Source organism: Arvicola amphibius, chromosome 3 (assembly GCF_903992535.2).
Source record: "Arvicola amphibius chromosome 3, mArvAmp1.2, whole genome shotgun sequence".
Lineage (NCBI taxonomy): Eukaryota > Metazoa > Chordata > Mammalia > Rodentia > Cricetidae > Arvicola > Arvicola amphibius.
The window spans coordinates 162,494,300-162,511,768 of record NC_052049.1 but is presented as its reverse complement, the minus strand read 5'-3'; the positions used below and the strand labels follow the sequence as shown (position 1 = coordinate 162,511,768).

The following is a 17,469-nucleotide window of genomic DNA, read 5'->3' as shown; positions in this document are numbered from 1 at the left end:
TTCTTTCTTCTTAAAAAAAAAATGATGTATACATGTGTGGGTGTGAATGCAGGGCCCGCAGAGAGAGGCCAAAAGAGGCTAGAACTCCTGGAGCTGGAGTTACAAGCTGCGGTGAGCCTCTGGGTGCTGGCGCTGAAAGCCAAGGTAGCTCCTCAGAAAGAGTAGCAACCACCGAACCATCTGGTCAACTGTCTTCTTTTTCCTTTTTAAAGGCACGGTCTCCCAAGTAGCTCAAGCTGATCTCAAGTGTTACAACGGGTGTACGACACCAACACATTGCACCAAGAGACCTCACGGTGTTACAATGAAGGCAAATGGGCTGTGAAGTGATGAAGAAGGAACAGTACACTGTAACAGTTTTGAATCCCCTGGACCCTGCAGCCCTAGCTGTAACCTGGGGCATTTATTTATCCTGTAGAAGAAATACTAGCACATGGCTGCTGTTACTTTTGCTTGACAAAGTAGTTGACTGTAAACCACAAATCTCCCAGCAAAACACTGGGAAACTGTTAACACCGCCTACAAAAAAGGCCGTGTGTGTGTGTGTGTGTGTGTGTGTGTGTGTTTGTATATACATACACGCATATGTTCATATATGTGCTATGATAAATGATATATAATATAAAAAGACATAAAATGATATAATAATGATGTATAATATATAAAAATGTGCTCATATATCTATATATTTGTATTTATATGTATCATATATGATAATAAATAACATAAAATATAAAAGACCACATATTATATAAATTTGTGTTACACACACACACACACACACACACACACACTATAAATAGAGATCCACAAAGTTCTCCCCAAATCTGAGGAAAACTCATCAGGAAAAAGTCCACTGTAGACTATGGCCGTTTTGTAAATCCTATTACCTTTGACAGCATCTTTTATTACAGCAAGGAACTGTTTCCAGAGAGCATCAGGATCAACTTCAACCCAGCCAGGCTGAGGGTAAACATTTTCCACCTGTTCATGAAAACAGACGCTTTAGTGAGAGTGGAATTAGACCAAGCTGATAATAGCTGCATCATAAGATGACTGGTTAAGACAATTAATACAATTGCATTTAATTATTTTTTAACTGTTCAAAAAGAGAGCTAGGTATAGCTCAGCACTGACAATGTGCAAAACCATGGGTTCGTTCTCCACCTCACCCCCAAATGTTGGAAATAAAAGCACAAGAGCGAAATAAAGAGTTTACCAACACAGCAGCCCTCATGTGTTTACAGAGGGTTTTATAATTATTTTATCTTAGCTTTACATTCATTCTTCAAGATTCCTACACTGAAGGCATTTTGTAATGAAGATACAAAAGATTTTTAAAAACATTTTCATGTAAATCAAAGAAAAAAACCTCAGAAAAGGAACGGAGGAGGAAAGCGTGGCAGCATAAGGCTCTCAGGCCAGTGCCACAGACACTGGTGTGGAAAGGGACAGCCTGAGCTACAGTGTGAGTTCTGGGCCAGCCTGGGCTACACAGCAAAACCCTGTCTCAAAATTAGCAACAATAACAACAAAGATAAACAGAAAGAAAGAAGAAAGGGAGGGAGGGAGGGAGGGAGGGAGGGAGGGAGGGTGGGATGGAGGGAAGGACGAAGAAAAAGACTAGCAGGGAAAGAGGAAGAAAAGACTCCCAGGGGGGTTGTGGATTAACTCGTGGGTTCACAGGAAGCTGCCCTGGTAGGAATATGTTGCTAAAGAACAAACCAAAATCGGTAGAATGAAGACAGATCACAGCCCAGCTTCCCGCCTGACTACTCGGTTGTGCACACACAAGAACACATTTGAAACAATACAAGCTATTAGCCAAGCGTAGTACCATACACTTGTAATTATAACACTTGGGAGATGGTGGCAGAAGAATCATGAGTTGTAGTCTGGACTACACAGGGAGACCTTTTTTTTAAAAAAACAAAAACAAAAACACAAAACCTAAATAAAGAAATGAATCAGTGAATAAATAAATGAATGAAAAATAATAAAAAAGCAAATGAACTATTAAAATGAATGTTCCTGGCACAGTAGTGGCACATGTCTATAGCCCTAGTAATTGGGGATGTGAGGACCTGACTTTGCAACTCCATTTTAAAGAGGGGGCTTCAGCTTAAGCCTTATAATGAGCTGGGGAGTGGGCGATCTCAGCTGCCCTAGCAGAAATTTAAACAGATACCCTAAACATAGTTAATTAAGGAGCTAGGGAGCAGGGCTATAAAATTTAATGAGGTCCAGATGTTCTTGAAAGGCATCCTGACCTTGAAGATATGGTTCTTTGTTAGATTTTTGTGCCCAAAAACTGACCAATGGGGGCTGGAGAGATGGTTCAGAGGATAAGAGCACTGACTGCTCTTCCAGAGGTCCCGAGTTCAATTCCCAGCAACCACATGGTGGCTCACAAACATCTGTAATGAGATCTGGTGCCCTCTTCTGGTCCACAGGGATACATGCAGGCAGAATATATAATAATATATTTGTATATATAATAAATAAATAAATCTTTAAAAAAAACTGACCAATGGTTTCAGGAACCACTTTACCCTAAGCCCTCCTTACCCAATCCCAAGACAACAGGACATGAATTCTCCTGATGATGGCTTTTCCCCTTTAAAAGTTCTACTGTCCCAGGGCTCCCGACACACTTTCTGCACCTACCATGCTGGGGTGCTGAAAAGGTGTTGGTCCAAAATTGAGTTTGAATATTAGAAAACCCTCATGTAATCTGCATCAGAAATCCGGCTCTGTGAATTCCTTTGGGGACCAGAAACTTGGGCACAACAGGAGGCAGAAGCAGGAAGTTCGGGAGTTCAAGCTCATCCCCAACTCTATGGATAGTTCAAGGGCACTCTGTGTCATAAAATCTGAGAAGGGAAAGGAGAGGAGAAGGAAGGAGGGGAAGGGGGAGGGGAGGGAGGAAGGTGGGAGCCCAAGGGGTGAGAGGAAAGGGAAGGGGAAGGAAGGAAAGGAGGAGAAGGAGGTAAAGAGAGGGAGAGAAGAGAGGGAGAATGGGAGGGGGAGAGAGAGCAAAATGAAATTACAATGCATATGTTAGTAGAAAATAGCTGCCTATCAATATCCAACACAGACTTAGATCCAGAATATATAAAGCTAAACAAACAAATGAACAATCCAATTTAAAAATGAGCAAAACAGTAAAACAAGCACTTCCCAAGAAAAATATATAGATGGTAAATACACACATGAAGATATTAAACTTCCTTAGCCATTAGAAAGACACAAACTGCCAGATGCGCACGCCTTTACTTCCAGGCAGAGGCAGGAGGATCTCTGTGAGTTCAAGACCAACATGGTCTACATGTGGAGTTATAGGACAGCAAGGGCTACATAAGAAGGCCCTGTCTCAACAACACCTAAAATAAGTAAATGAATAAATGAATAAATAAACAAATGAAAGAAAGAAACCAGTTGGAGCTGGAGGGATGGCTTAGCAGTTAAGAACAGCCGCTCACTTTTCTACAGTGGACCTGGTTCAATTCCCAGCACCCACATGGTGGCTCATATGGATCTCCCAGTCCCCATGGGCACTGCACATACATGGTGCACAGACATATATGCAGGTAAAAGATGCATACATATAAGTTAAAAGTTTTAAAATCTAAAAAAAAATCGTTTAAAAATAAACAAAACCAATGTGTTCCCACTAACTGTAGATAAGCATAAGGTGCTAATTAACAATAAACCAGGCACTGGTAGATTCCTCAGCAGATGAAGTCGCCCAAGTCCCATCCCCAGAAATCAGATTAAGGTAGAAAGAAAACTAAGGTCACAAAGCTGCCCCTCTAGCATCCCACACGCGTGCTGTCGCATTGCGCCAACACACATACATTATGTACATACATTATGCCACGCAGGCAGGCACGACTGCACGTGCGGGCACACACAGCAGTAACACTACTGTGAATTAAACGTAAATAAATACATAAGCCACACAACAACAGTGACGATTATGCAGAGCAGGTGGGTCTCAGAGAACTCTTAGCAAGCGTGTAAAATGGTACAACCAATGTAGAAAGGGGCTGGGTATTTTTGTTTTGTTTTGTTTGTTTTTGTTTGGTGTGGTGTGGTATGGTTTGATAGGTTTTGAGACAGCATCTCACATGTAGTTCAGGCTGGGCCCAAACTCTTGACTTAGCTAAAGATGACTCTGAGCTGCTAATTCTCCTGCCGCAACCTTCCAAGTGTTATGTTATGTGCCCACATCTCTGGCTCAGCAATTTCTTATTAAGATAAACATTCCTTTCCAGGCATAATGGTGCCTTTAATCCTAGCACTCAGGAAGCAGGGGCAGGAGGATCTCATTGAGGCCAGCCTTGTCTACATAGTGACTTCTAGGCCAGCTAGGGCTACAAAGTGAGCGTGAGTCTTTGAAAAAAAAAGATACTCATTTACCATATGCCCCAATAGACCCACTCCTAAATATCTACCCTAGAGGAATGAGAACACTCCTATTGACATCTGTACATAAACACGCAGTGGAAATTTATTCATAACTACCAGAAACTGAAAACAACCCAAACATACTTGAAGAGGAGAATGAATGTGGTGTCTGTATGATGGATTAACATCAGAAATAAGACGAAAGGGGCTAGATGTGAGATTCAGTTCAGTGCAAGAACATTTGCCTCGCAAGTGCAAGGCCCTGGTTCAGTCCCCAGGACCAGAAAGAAAACAAATAAATAAACAAACCAAGAATGAACTGTGGCTAGGCATGGCGTGGGCGAATCTCAAAAGGCTATATTAACTGAATAAAGCTGACCTGAGATACCTCCCTATTAGTCTATACAAGACATTTCTTTTTTCATTGTTCTTGATTTTGGTGTTGCTGTAGAAAGAAATAGGAGTTTATGTAGTGTAAGTCCCAAGTCCCGGTCTCTGGCCTCCATCTTTGGAGGCCCGTCCCTGTGCCTGCCAAGCCTTGATCCCTGCCAAGCCTTGATCCTTGCCCAGAGGAGTGTCAGGACCAGCCGGCCTCCCAGTTCCCCCTCAGGGCCACTCAAGATCGCAGAAATCCCATAAAACCTGGTTAGCTTTTAATTTGGCTTGTTGTGATTTGGCTTCATTGGATTTTTGTGTCCACAGAGAGCTTGCATTAGGAAAAATTCCCAGCATGTAGCACACTGCATGTATTACACTGCAGAGCAACAACCTTGTGCTGCCCTCCTGCCTCAGCCTCCATGAAACACTGTCATATCCACTTTGTGTGTATGTGATATGTATGCTTGTGGGTGCACATGCATGCATGTGTGTACAGAGATGTCACAGTTCTTTTATCTCTTGCTATAATAAAACGCCCTGATAAAAGCCAACTGAAGGGCAACCCTTTCTCAGGACCTGTGACACAGGAGTTGTCCTCTTCCCTTCTCCTCTGCTCTCACCTATGAAACAGCTTCTAAGGAAAAACCTTAAAGCAACTCAAGAGACAAAGGGTTTATTCTGGATACAGCTCCAGGGTAGAGTCCATCACATGGGGTAAGTTAAGGAGGCAGGAGCTTCAAGCAGCTGGTAACACTGTATCCACAGTCAGGAACAGGGTAAACAATGCCCTGCTCACATTCCCCATTGTCTACAGCCCAGGTCCCCTGCTCGGCAGTTAAGATGGTCCTCCCACAAGGACCAACCTAACTAGGATACTCCTTCACGGCCATGTTGTGTTATCGAGGGACACACTGCCAGATGATTCTAGATCCTAGATTCTGTCAGATTGACACTAGCCATTCAAGAAGGCCTGCAAGGTAGAGGCTCTTCCTTGGAGACGGGACTTGTCTATGCAGTTAGTCTAGCTAGGCAGTTAGCTCCAGTAACCCTTCCTCCACCACGCAAGCACTGGGATCATGGGGTGGGGGCTACCAGGCTCACCCAATATTAATGTGGGTGCTTGAGATCCATCCTCATGCTTGTACGGCAAGCACTTACATCCACCGAGCCATATCCCCAGTGCCACAATCACTTTCATAGATAGTCTTCAGAAGACAAAACTATATCATGGAGAAAGAGACAGGTGAGGTACTGGAAGAAGACAACAAGGTGGTGTGTAAAGGAGGTTTTAGGTTAGTCTCACAGGTATCAAAACTCATAGAACTATATTTTAAAAAATCTCCATTTTACTTTTTAACTTTGTAGTAATTTAAAAAAAATTCAGAGTGAGTTCCAGAATAGCTAGGGCTACACAGAGAAACCTTGATGGAGGACTCTCATTAGTCAATAAAGAAACTGCCTTGGCTTTTTGATAGGGCAGGATTTAGATAGGCGGAGTAGACAGAACAGAATGCTGGTAAGAAGGGAAGTTAGGGAGATGCCTCGGGCAATCGCCATGCCTCTCCTCTCTGGGTCAGACACGATGGAGCCAGCCGCCAGGTCAGACATGCTGAATCTTTCCCGGTAAAACACACCTCGTGGTGTTACACAGATTATTAAATATGGGTTAAAGCAAGATGTGAGAATTAGCCAATAAGAGGCTGAAACTAATGGGCCAGGCAGTGTTTAAAAGAATACAGTTTCCGTGTAATTCAGGTGTAAAGCAAGCCATGTGGGATCAGGGCAAGATTAAAGCAGGCCTGCTCGCTCCTCACTACAAAACCTTACCTCAAAAAATAAAATAAAACAAAACAAACAAAAAACCATTCCTTTTTGCTATTGGGTTGTGTTTGTGTGTGTGCACGTGCGTGCATGCATGCGTGCATGCATAAGCGTGCACTTAAGTGCAGGTGTGTATGTCTATGCTTGTGTGGAGGTCAGAGGTCACTGTGTTTTCCTCTCCCATTTACACCTTATTTTTTCAGACATGCTCTGAATCTTTACTGCTTCAGCTAGAGTGGCTGGGCATCGAGCTCCAGGGATCTGCCTGTCTCTGCCACCGTCACTGGCTGTGACAGGCGTGCTCATACTGGCCAGCAGCAAGCACATTAGCCACTGAGCCTCAACCCAGCCCAGGTGCCTTAGTCTACGAGGACTTGCTACGTGCCTCAAGCTGGCCTTCAACTCCTGGTCCTTAGCAAGGTGTGCCACTGCAGCTAACTTGTTTCATTTTCATTTTCCCATTTTATTTCAGTTAATAGTTGGAAACAAAAAGCTTTAAGGGGCTAGAGAGATGGCTTAGTTGTTAAGGGCACCTGATGCTCTTCCTGAGTAACTGAGTTCGGTTCCCAGCACCCATGTCAGGCAGCTCACAGCCATCTTTAGCTCCAACTCTATCCCCTGCAGGCACTGACATACATGTGGCATACACTCTCACACACGAACATACACACCCATAAATAAAAAATTTTAAATAGTCTTTAAAAAATGTTTTATGAGTTTATGGCTTAAAGTTTAACTGATGAACATATATGTTTATCCCCAATACTTTTCAAGACTCTGCTAAAAGAAAAACATAAACTAGCTTAAAGATAACGAGGTGTGGGCTACACACCTGTTATCCCAGCATCAGGAGGTCTGTTTTGGGTTCCAGGGCAGTTTGGATTACAAACAGAGACCCTGTCTCAAAAAGAAGGCACCAAGCCAAGGACAAAGAGAAGAGAACCATCAGGATCAGACTGGATTTAACAAGTGAACAGAGAATTGGCAGGTGGCAAATGCTTGGCACAAGAGACAATGCCCTGCTTAGGTTACACTGCCACTCCCACTACCCCTTCTGCCCAGTATACTCAAAGTAAAGCCATTAGTCCCTCTAATGCCCTGCGAGATGTGAGTCATTCTGCTGCCTGTCTGCCCCCAGAAATGGAGCACTCACAGGTGTGTCTCCTCTGCCCATTTTTCCCTCAGCATCTACGAGTGCCTATGACTTCATAGGCATTGCAGAGACAAAGGGGGTGTGTGCCAGTCACCCAAACTCTCAGAAAGGAGCCCATAGCAGAGACCAAGGATTTAGGGCTGAGCCCTGGAAAAGGGAAGACACATGATTGCTGGAGAGACGACATCTTTGTAAGGTTTCCTGAAATCAGTTAGTCCTGCCTCCGCTTCTCATCACCAGGCAACAGGTACTAGGCTCACTCTCCAGAGAAGGTGAGCTTACAAATATTACCCAGGCTACAGTGCTTCTGGGAAAGTAAGGTACTGAAAAAAATGAGCAGACAAGCCACCAAGTACCATATGAAGGAACTTTCCAACATGGGAGAAGTGGTCAGGATAAAGAAAATTGGAGAGCCAGAGGGTACTGATGTGGGAGGGTCTTCTGTTTTAATAAAGAAACTGCCTTGGCCAGCCCTTAGGTGGGTGGAGTAGACAGAACAGGAAGAAGGAAGTGAGGTAGATGGCTCAGTCAGATGCCATGCCTCTCCTAAGTTAGTCAGACTGCCGTGCCTCTCCTAGGGAGAGAGATGCGATGGAGCCAGCCGTTCAGACATGCTGAATCTTTCCCGGTAAGACACCACTTTGTGGTGCTACACAGATTATTAGATATGGGTTAGTCAAGATGTGAGTAAGAGGCTGAAAATAATGGGCCAGGCAGTATTTAAAAGAATACAGTTTCCGTGTAATTATTTCGGATAAAGCTAGCCGGTGGCTGGGAGCCGGGTGGTGGGAAGCCGGCCCACAGCCCCTCGCTACAGAATGGCGCCCAACGTGGATAACTGAGTCCACAGAAAGCTTGAGAAAGCTTGGGAAAGAATAGAGTAAAGCATGGCTTTTTGGTAACAGCCATTTCTAGGGTCTGAACATGTGTTTTTCGGTTTTCAGCTGTAGCAGTAAAAAAGTTGTGCTGTTTTAAAATGCTGGCTTTCTGGGCTGTCCAGCCAGGGCAAATTCTCTTTCAAGCAGGCAGTCCTGACTATGGAGCTTTTGATTGTTGTTTAACACTGTTGCAGCTTGCTTGCTGGCAGGGAACTTGAACCGCCACAGAGCTGTGGTGATAAACATGGCTACATCCGGTACCTCTGCCATGAGGCTGGAAAGCTAAGGAATGGGCTGGATCTAGCCATCAAAATCACGGCTTTAGTCCTACTGATATTGTTTGGTAAATTAAAGACTCATGTAGTCAGAAAAAGAGAGATATACAGTAAAAGAAAAATTCAAAGTCGAAGAAAACGTCAAAATGGTTTACAATGGGTTAAAAATATATGCATGCTAAAGGTTAAAGTTCTTAGGGTAAAAAAGGAAGAAAGAAAGTAGTTGGGTGTGACAGTACACACCTTTAATCCCAACACTTGAGAGGCAAAGGTAGATTGACCTCTGTGACTTCAAGGGGTAGAGGTAAATTGACCTCTGTGACTTCAAGATGTGGCAGGACACACCTTTAATCCCAATGCATGGGAGGCAGAGACAGACAGATCTCTGTGAGTTCAAGGTGTTGTAGCACACATCTTTAATCCTAGCACTTGGGAAGCAGAGACAGTGGATCTCTGAGTTCAAGGACAGCCTGGTCTAAAGAGTTATTCCAGGACAGAGATATACAGGGAACCTGTCTCAAAAGATAAAAGTAAAAATAAATGAAATAGAGGTTAAAATAAAGCTGCACAAAGATGGAAAATACACAGAGAATCTTGATACTGTATACTGTTATGCTCTCTTTGAATTGTTTGAATGCTGAGGAAGGAGCAACAGATGCTAAAAGATATTTGTTTATAAATGCTGCTGAACTAATCCAAGAAAGATATCTTGAAAATACCTTGACTTCAGAATTTGGACCTAAGGATATGATACTTTGGAAAAGAGATTCTTCTTTTATTTTTACAGAAAATGAGACCCATTGGATTGCTTATATTCCAATATGGTATGATAGACCACACCCTCCTGAAAGGTTGCTGTGAGCACCCTCAAAAAATTCCTTCACTCAACTGATGACTGAGATGAACCTGGCACACAGGCTACACCATGAAAGATCTGATTAACAGCGTCCCCATTCAACAGGAAGCAGTTTGGAGAGAAATAACTGCGTCCATGTTCCCAAATATTGCTTATAAATGTTCTTTTACATTTAAAGGGGGATATGATATGGAGATGAATAATTTTCATTGATATGGATTTTGCTTTAGTGATTTAAATTTAAGGTAAATTTTGTTATATGTATATGTATTTTTGATACTGATTAAGGTATTGTGATTGTGTAGTTCATTTTAAAAATGTAATGTATAATTAAGAAATATAGGTTGTTAATGGATAATCATCGATAATAGTAAGGCTTATAGTCATATTAGTTAGATTTTCTAGGTATATAGATATATATTTCAGTTAGATAGGTATTCCTAATATCTTTCAAAGACTACAGAATATTCCACTTAAATGTTTTAATAACTTAAGGCTTTTCATGACAATGAGACACGTCAGCTACTGGCAGCACCAATCTACTTCAAGAGGAAGATGGGCATCGAAGAGGATCCTTATAGAGTTTGACAGCCATTTGGGCAAGAAACTGCTCTTGCCTGGACTGTTGCATAAACTGAACACAAAGAACCAGCAGAGAAAGGACTGCTGAACTCGCCTAAAGGTGAGATGATTCTTTGGGATTCCTGATTCATGAAAGAGTCTGCAAGACATTCTGCAGGACACAGCAGATACTGACTGAACTGCCTTTGAAATTTCCTGCTTCATGGAAATGTCTCTGGATACTATGGGCCTAAAGGTCGAAGATGGATGCCCCAATGGTACAGAGGAACTCTGGGTCCAGGCAGTGAGATGTCTCTGTGATTTCTAGAGTTTGGAAGTTGCTTACTTATTGTTTACTTAGGTAATATATCCTTCTGGAGTCTTTGAAGGAGTTGAAGAATAGATAGATAGTTGTACTTTTCCTTAGTTATGATAAAAGATAAAGTAGATATATATACTGTAACTGTAATTCTTACTTGATAACTTTTGTTATATGTAATTTTGCTATGTTAAAGTTAAAGCCTTCCTTTTTGTTTAAACAGAAAAAGGGGAAATGATGTGGGAGGGTCTTCTGTTTTAATAAAGAAACTGCCTTGGCCAGCCCTTAGGTGGGTGGAGTAGACAGAACAGGAAGAAGGAAGTGAGGTAGATGGCTCAGTCAGATGCCATGCCTCTCCTAAGTTAGTCAGACTGCCGTGCCTCTCCTAGGGAGAGAGATGCGATGGAGCCAGCCGTTCAGACATGCTGAATCTTTCCCGGTAAGACACCACTTTGTGGTGCTACACAGATTATTAGATATGGGTTAGTCAAGATGTGAGTAAGAGGCTGAAAATAATGGGCCAGGCAGTATTTAAAAGAATATAGTTTCCGTGTAATTATTTCGGATAAAGCTAGCCGGTGGCTGGGAGCCGGGTGGTGGGAAGCCGGCCCACAGCCCCTAGCTACAGGGTACCAAGGTGGTGTGTGTGTGTGTGTGTGTGTGTGTGTGTGTATGTATGTGGCGGGGGGGGCGGGGGTAGGTGTGGGGGTGGGGGGGTGCACTATTTTCTATGGTGTTCCTAAGAAGTAGATTCCCTCCCAAGAAGCAGTTCTACAAGGCTTTTCTGATTGTGTTAGAATGTTTCAACTGCAGCAAACGATTCCTCCCTCTAAACAACTTCCTGAGGGTGTTCTTGCTTCAAGCCTCCAAATTAAATCTTTAGACGGAATGGTGGGACTTCTGGATTCCATCCCTCCACTGCACCAATTTGGACAGCTCAAGCCATATTCATTTTCAGTTGCTATAACAAAACACCTGAGATTTTTTTTTTAGAGGTTCAGTTTTAGAGGCTGACAGTTTGAGATCATGTAGCCCCCTTAGGTCAGCAAGGGCTCCCTTGGCTGCATCCTACCGCAGTGGAGGGAGACAGCCTTCTATCAGGAGCACACATAGAAAGAAGAAATAGGCAGGCATGGTGGCACACCCCTATGATCCAGGCACTTAGGAGTCTTGGACAGGAGTATCACCAAGAGTTGGAAATCACCGAAAGTGGGGGAGCAGGGAGCTGGGCGTTAGCGGCACATGCTTTTTTTTTTTTTTTTTTTTTTTTTTTTTTTTTTTTTTTTTTTTTTTTTTTTTTTGGTTTTTCGAGACAGGGTTTCTCTGTAGCTTTGGAGCCTGTCCTGGAACTAGCTCTTGTAGACCAGGCTGGTCTCGAACTCACAGAGATCCGCCTGCCTCTGCCTCCCGAGTGCTGGGATTAAAGGCGTGCGCCACCGCCGCCCGGCTGCGGCACATGCTTTTAATTCAGGTGGATCGCTATGAGTTTGAGGCCAGCCTGGTCTACAAGAGCTTGTTCCAGGACAGACTCCAAAGATACAGAGAAACCCTGTCTCAAAAAAGCAAAAAAAAAAAAAAAAAAAAAAAGTGGGGGAGCAGGGAGGAAGGAGAGGAGGAGAAAAGAAGAAGAGGGAAGAAGGAGGAGGGGGAAAAGGAAAAGGAGGAGGAGGAAGGGGAATGAAGACGAGGGGGAAGGAGGAGAAAGAAAAGGGGAAATGAGAAAGAGAAAAGGGAGGAAGACGAGGAAGGAAGAGAGAAAGGAGAAGGGAGGAGAGAAAGGAGAAGGAAGAGACAGGAAGCAGAGAGCAGGAAGGCAGTGTTCTTGAGGCATGTTAAGCAGAGAAGTACCTTACTCCCCTCCAGGACAGCTCCCTGAGGATCTAATGACTTCTCCCTAGGACCCACCTCCAATAGAATCTACGGCTCCCAAAGCACCACACTGGCTGCCAAGATTCTAACACTAATCCTTAGGAGCAAGCTCAAACCACAGGAATCCCTAAACATGTAGCATGAGAAACGTGCCCCCAATGGAAGAGGACTAAGCCAAAACAGGAGAAAACAGTGAAAGTTAAGAAGAAAACACCCGATGATTAAAAGGCAGAGTCCTTTTTTCAAGAGTGACCCCGGCTTTCCAGCGCTGGAGGCCTTGATGCCCCTGTGCTGGGACCTTCTGTCTGGGAGGAGCACGATGCGTTTCCCTCAGTTTCCAAATTAAAGTATCAATCTGCATCTGAAGGCTGCAAATACGGACCTTTGTTCTAGTATTTAACACCTTTTTTTTTTTTTTTTTAGTATTTTCTGTGTGTGAATAAACGCTTAATACTCAGCACGTAAGATCTGAGATCAACTTGGACAAGTCATTCCTCTCCTACCATGTGGGTCCCAGGAATTGATTGATCTCAAGTCATCAGACTTGGCAGCAAGCAACCTTACCCACTGATCCATCTTGATGGCCCCAAGAAAGACTTTATTTTTTTTAAAAAAAAAAATACAGCTGCTGGGGTTAAGGATGTAACATGTAGGACCTTGAGGGGGTGAGGGTTGAGGGGAGGTTCTCCAACATCACCATAAAAAATGAAAAGAAAATATTACAGAAGTCTCCAGAAACACCTCATACAAACTGAATGCAAACATTCACGTTTGAATTTCAATTTGAACTTAAAGACCATGGGAACCTGTCCCGCTCAAGTACCCAAGGGATGATCTCTTCTTGCTTTTTATTTCTTTCCCACATGACATGTTTGGCTGTATGAATCAAATCCTCCTACACTAAGATTTTAGTTTCTTATGAGTAATCCTTCCCTTGTTTTAGAAGGGGTGTGACTTCCATTATGAAGACAGACACGGGGCTGGAGAGATGGCTCAGCGGTTAAACTGCTCTTCCAGAGGACCTGGGTTCCATTTCCAACACCCACATGGCAGCTCCCAACTGTCTGTAACTCCAGTTCCAAAGGATATGGCAGCCTCACAGATGTAGGAAAAACACCAATGCACATCAAATAAATATTCAAAATGAAGACAGGCAAATGGTATGGCTAAGTCACAGTCACATGATGGGGCAAACTGAAGTCCTAGGACTTCAAGTGCATATCGTTTATTCTATCTTTACTTCATCTTGAGACAGGGTGTAGCCCTGGCTGGCCTGGAATGTGCTCTGTAGACCAGGCTAGCCTTGAACTCAGAGATCCACCTGTCTCTGCCTCTCCAATGCTGGGGTTAACGACTTGTGCCACCACTGCCCAGTGTCTACCAACTTGTTAAATTTTATTAAAATTTGTATTTATTGGGTAGGGGGGCGCACTTGTGCCATGGTTTAAAGTGAAGAGGTCAAAGGACAACTTGCAGGAGCCAGTTCTCTTTTCTCTCAATGTCCCTCCTAGGAATCCAGTTCAGTGTACCAAACTTAGGAGCAATGTGCAATCATCTTTACCTGCTGAGCTGTCTCCTTTCACTAAATACTCATCCACTAAATAAAAAAAATAAAAATGCACTACTTAAGCAAAAGTACTCTGTGACTAGAATTATAAGAAACACTAAAAAGTATCCTTGTGTTTGCGATAAAGACGTACAATAACACAAGAGCTCAGTGTCTGCCTCTTATCCATCCTTGCCAGTTGGCATAGCTATGGACTAGGTGGGTGGACCATGCTCTTACCCAGTTAGCCAGAGAGGGAGCCACGACAGACCCAACTCACCTAGTACAGAACCCTGAATGAAGTCTCTTCCTTAAGGTGCATGCTCAAGGCAGTCACTACTTTTACTCTATCAGTGGGTTCCTGGGAAATTGCTGAGATAAAAGGCATCCACAGAGTGAGAAGCAGGGTAGCACATTGAAAAAAAGAGTCCAGAGGTTGTAGGGAAGTGGTTAGATGTCTCTCATCTCTTCTAAAATCTTAAACATTAGAAAACGCTGGCATTGGCAGGGCAGTGGTGGCGCATGCACCAGGAGGCAGAGGCAGGTCAGTCTCTGAGTTCAAGGCCAGCCTGGTCTACAAAGTGAGTTCCAGGACAGCCAGAACTGTTACACAGAGAAACCCTGTTTCAAAAAACCAAAAGAAGAGGAAGAGAGAAAATAATGCTGGTATTGAAAGGAGTAAATAAGAATATTATACCAAATCAACTGCATTGATCAATGTATAGAAATCAGCACTTCACTAAAAACGGGTGTTGGCTGTTGACCAGTATCATCAGCAGGTTAAGGCCTCGCTAACAATGACCAACCAATGGCTTGGCAGGCTTCTCAAGCCTGAAGAAGATACTTTTATGAGTTTTCAAAGATGGAAAGAAGTACGGACAAGTCAACTTTCAAAACTTTTTCAGTATCTCCGATCTCCAGAGAAGTCGGATGGTAATGTGAGGACCTAGCACCTTCAGGAACACAAAGATTTGGACAACCAGTAAGATGGCGTGGCAGGTAAAAGTGCTCCAGCAAGCCTGACGGCCTGAAGCAGTTCCAGGGAGAAAATGGAAAGTTGTCCTCTGTCCCCCAAAGTGCACCACAGCACGTGAGCACATGCAGACACACATAATAAATAAGTGTAATGAATTGTTCTTTTTTTTTTTTTTTTTTTTGGTTTTTCGAGACAGGGTTTCCCTGTAGTTTCTAGAGCCTGTCCTGGAACTAGCTCTTGTAGACCAGGCTGGCCTCGAACTCACAGAGATCCGCCTGCCTCTGCCTCCCGAGTGCTGGGATTAAAGGCGTGCGCCACCACCGCCCGGCTTAATGAATTGTTCTTAAATGACACAACCAAAAAGACGTAGTTTACAGTCCATCAATATCTGAAGAACTAAAATGTGTGAAGACAAGAGTTGGAAAGTCGATGGCGAAGTGCAGAAAAAGCCAGGAAATCACAAACCGCCTTCTGTCCACATACACGCAGCCTGTCCGCGCCGCCCAGCTAGTCACCTCAGTTCCACCCAGGTAAAGCTAGATCGATGAATCCCGTGGGATAGGAAGCGAGCGACAGGCAGCGGGCCACACTGGCCTGGATCCCCAGGGGTGCAGAAGGAGCGAGGGTGCAGCTACAGCCCCAGACCCGCCCTCCGCGCCCAGTCACCTTCTGCGCGCTGGAGCCTCGCACCCGTGTCGTCCGGTCATAGACGTGGCAGCGGATCACCGTGCTGCCCACGTCCAGCCCTAGCACGAAGCGAGAGGGCGACGAGGCCGGCGCGCTCGGCTCCTCGCGCCGCTGCTCTGCACCCGCCTGCAGCTCCGACATCGCGACCCCGTGCACCGCAGCCGCCACCAGGCCGGCCAGCGCCGAGCTATAAACGCCAGACCCCGGGCGGAGCGCGCGCGGCCCGGACACCACCCCTACCGCGCCCTGCCCCGCCCCTCCGAGAGATTCGGCCCCGCCCCTCCGCGAGGCCCCGCCCCGCCTCGCCCAGCTCCCTCGCGAGGCCCGGCTGCCCCACCTCCACTCCCGCCCCTAGCCCCGTGACGTCAGGGCCGCGCGCCAAGCGCCGCTTGGGAACCTGGCGAAGATGGCGTTGAGCGCTATGGTGCACTGGGTGTCACCGTTCAGCGACCTTTACTTTGAAACTCAGAGGTTCCCTTCTAGCCCAGATTACTTTTCACGAATGTCTGTTAAGAAAAATCAGGTGGAGTGAAAAGTTTTGAAGTTTTTCTTTTAGATTTTTGTGTTTTGCCTGCATGTATGTGTGTGCTCCACGTGTGTGCCTGGTGCCCGTAGAGGGTAGAAGAGGACGTCGGACGTTTGTGAGCGGCCACGTAGGTGATGGGGACCGAACCCAGGTCTTCTGCAAGAGCAACAAGTGCTTTTAACCACTGAGCCCTGTTTCCACTCTCAAAAAAAAGCATATTTGACCGAAAGTAAGCAAGGTTCCTCATGACATCCCTACCCAGAAAAGCTTGCATGTTTAATACACGACGGCTAGATGTCCCTGTGATGATGAACGGCACTAAAGGGCCGCTGCCAACACAGAACAAAAGCTAGCTTTGGGTTACTTTGCGTCGCAGCATCTGGCAGTGGCAGATTTGGACAATCTGGGGGCCTCAACAGCTCACTTCCTTGCTGTTGACCAGCCAGAGGCTCTCCCAGGCATTTGTCAGCAAAGTGCAAATAGCCCTCCAGCCTAGGGCCTTTGTGGGAAGTGGTAATGCCTGCCCAGTCTGCCTCTTTGCGCAATAAAACCGGGGGCTGTAGAAATTGTCAAAGTTAGATTTCGTGATGATGTTTTGTGGGGTAATTTGTCAAGCTTAAAAGAATATTATCTTGTTTTTATTATCTTATTGGCTTACCTGCTTTCCACAGATTTGCCCAAAGTGGGTTTGAGCTATATTTCTTGAAGCATGACCATGAGCCACATGGTTTGGTTTTTAAAGACAAGGTTTCTCTATGTTTTTTTGGAGCCTGTCCTGGAACTCGGTTCTGCTCTGGAGACGAGCCTTGGCCTCGAACTCACAGTTATGGCTCTGCCTCCTGAGTGCTGGTATTAAAGGTGTGTGCCACTACCACCCGGCGCCACATGGCACTACCTGGCGGCCTCTCTCTTTATAGTCTGTCCCTGCACAATAACACACATTTTTTCCTTATGGCCTCAGCCTGCTCTACCATTACAGACCACCTGGTAGGAGTGCCCGGAGGGAGCGAGCCAGCTTTGTAATTGTTAGTCATGCCTAATGACTAGTCCTGTGCTGTTGTGGTTCTCCTGAGAACAGAAACTGAAGCTGAACCAATACTGAAGGGAAGAGAGCCAGTGCCAGAGAGCCACAGCTTAAGCTTGAGCCTGTCCCTCAAGGCAGTCTCACTAGGACCTGTGGCTCCTGGGTTTATAGATATCTTAGTGTGGGCTCT

At 44.8% G+C, this 17,469-nt stretch overlaps 1 protein-coding gene across 1 annotated transcript in view; it reads right to left on the bottom strand.

Moving 5' to 3' along the window:
* Gk5 (glycerol kinase 5) overlaps positions 1-15,870 on the bottom strand; it is a 71,290-nt gene extending 55,420 nt beyond the window's left edge. The window contains exons 1-2 of the mRNA XM_038322253.1: positions 15,709-15,870; positions 891-984 (exon numbers count right to left, since the gene is read on the bottom strand). Of these exons, the coding sequence (XP_038178181.1) occupies positions 891-984; positions 15,709-15,870 (256 nt within the window). The remainder of the gene's footprint in view (positions 1-890; positions 985-15,708) is intronic.
* Between the last annotated feature and the right edge of the window lie 1,599 nt (positions 15,871-17,469).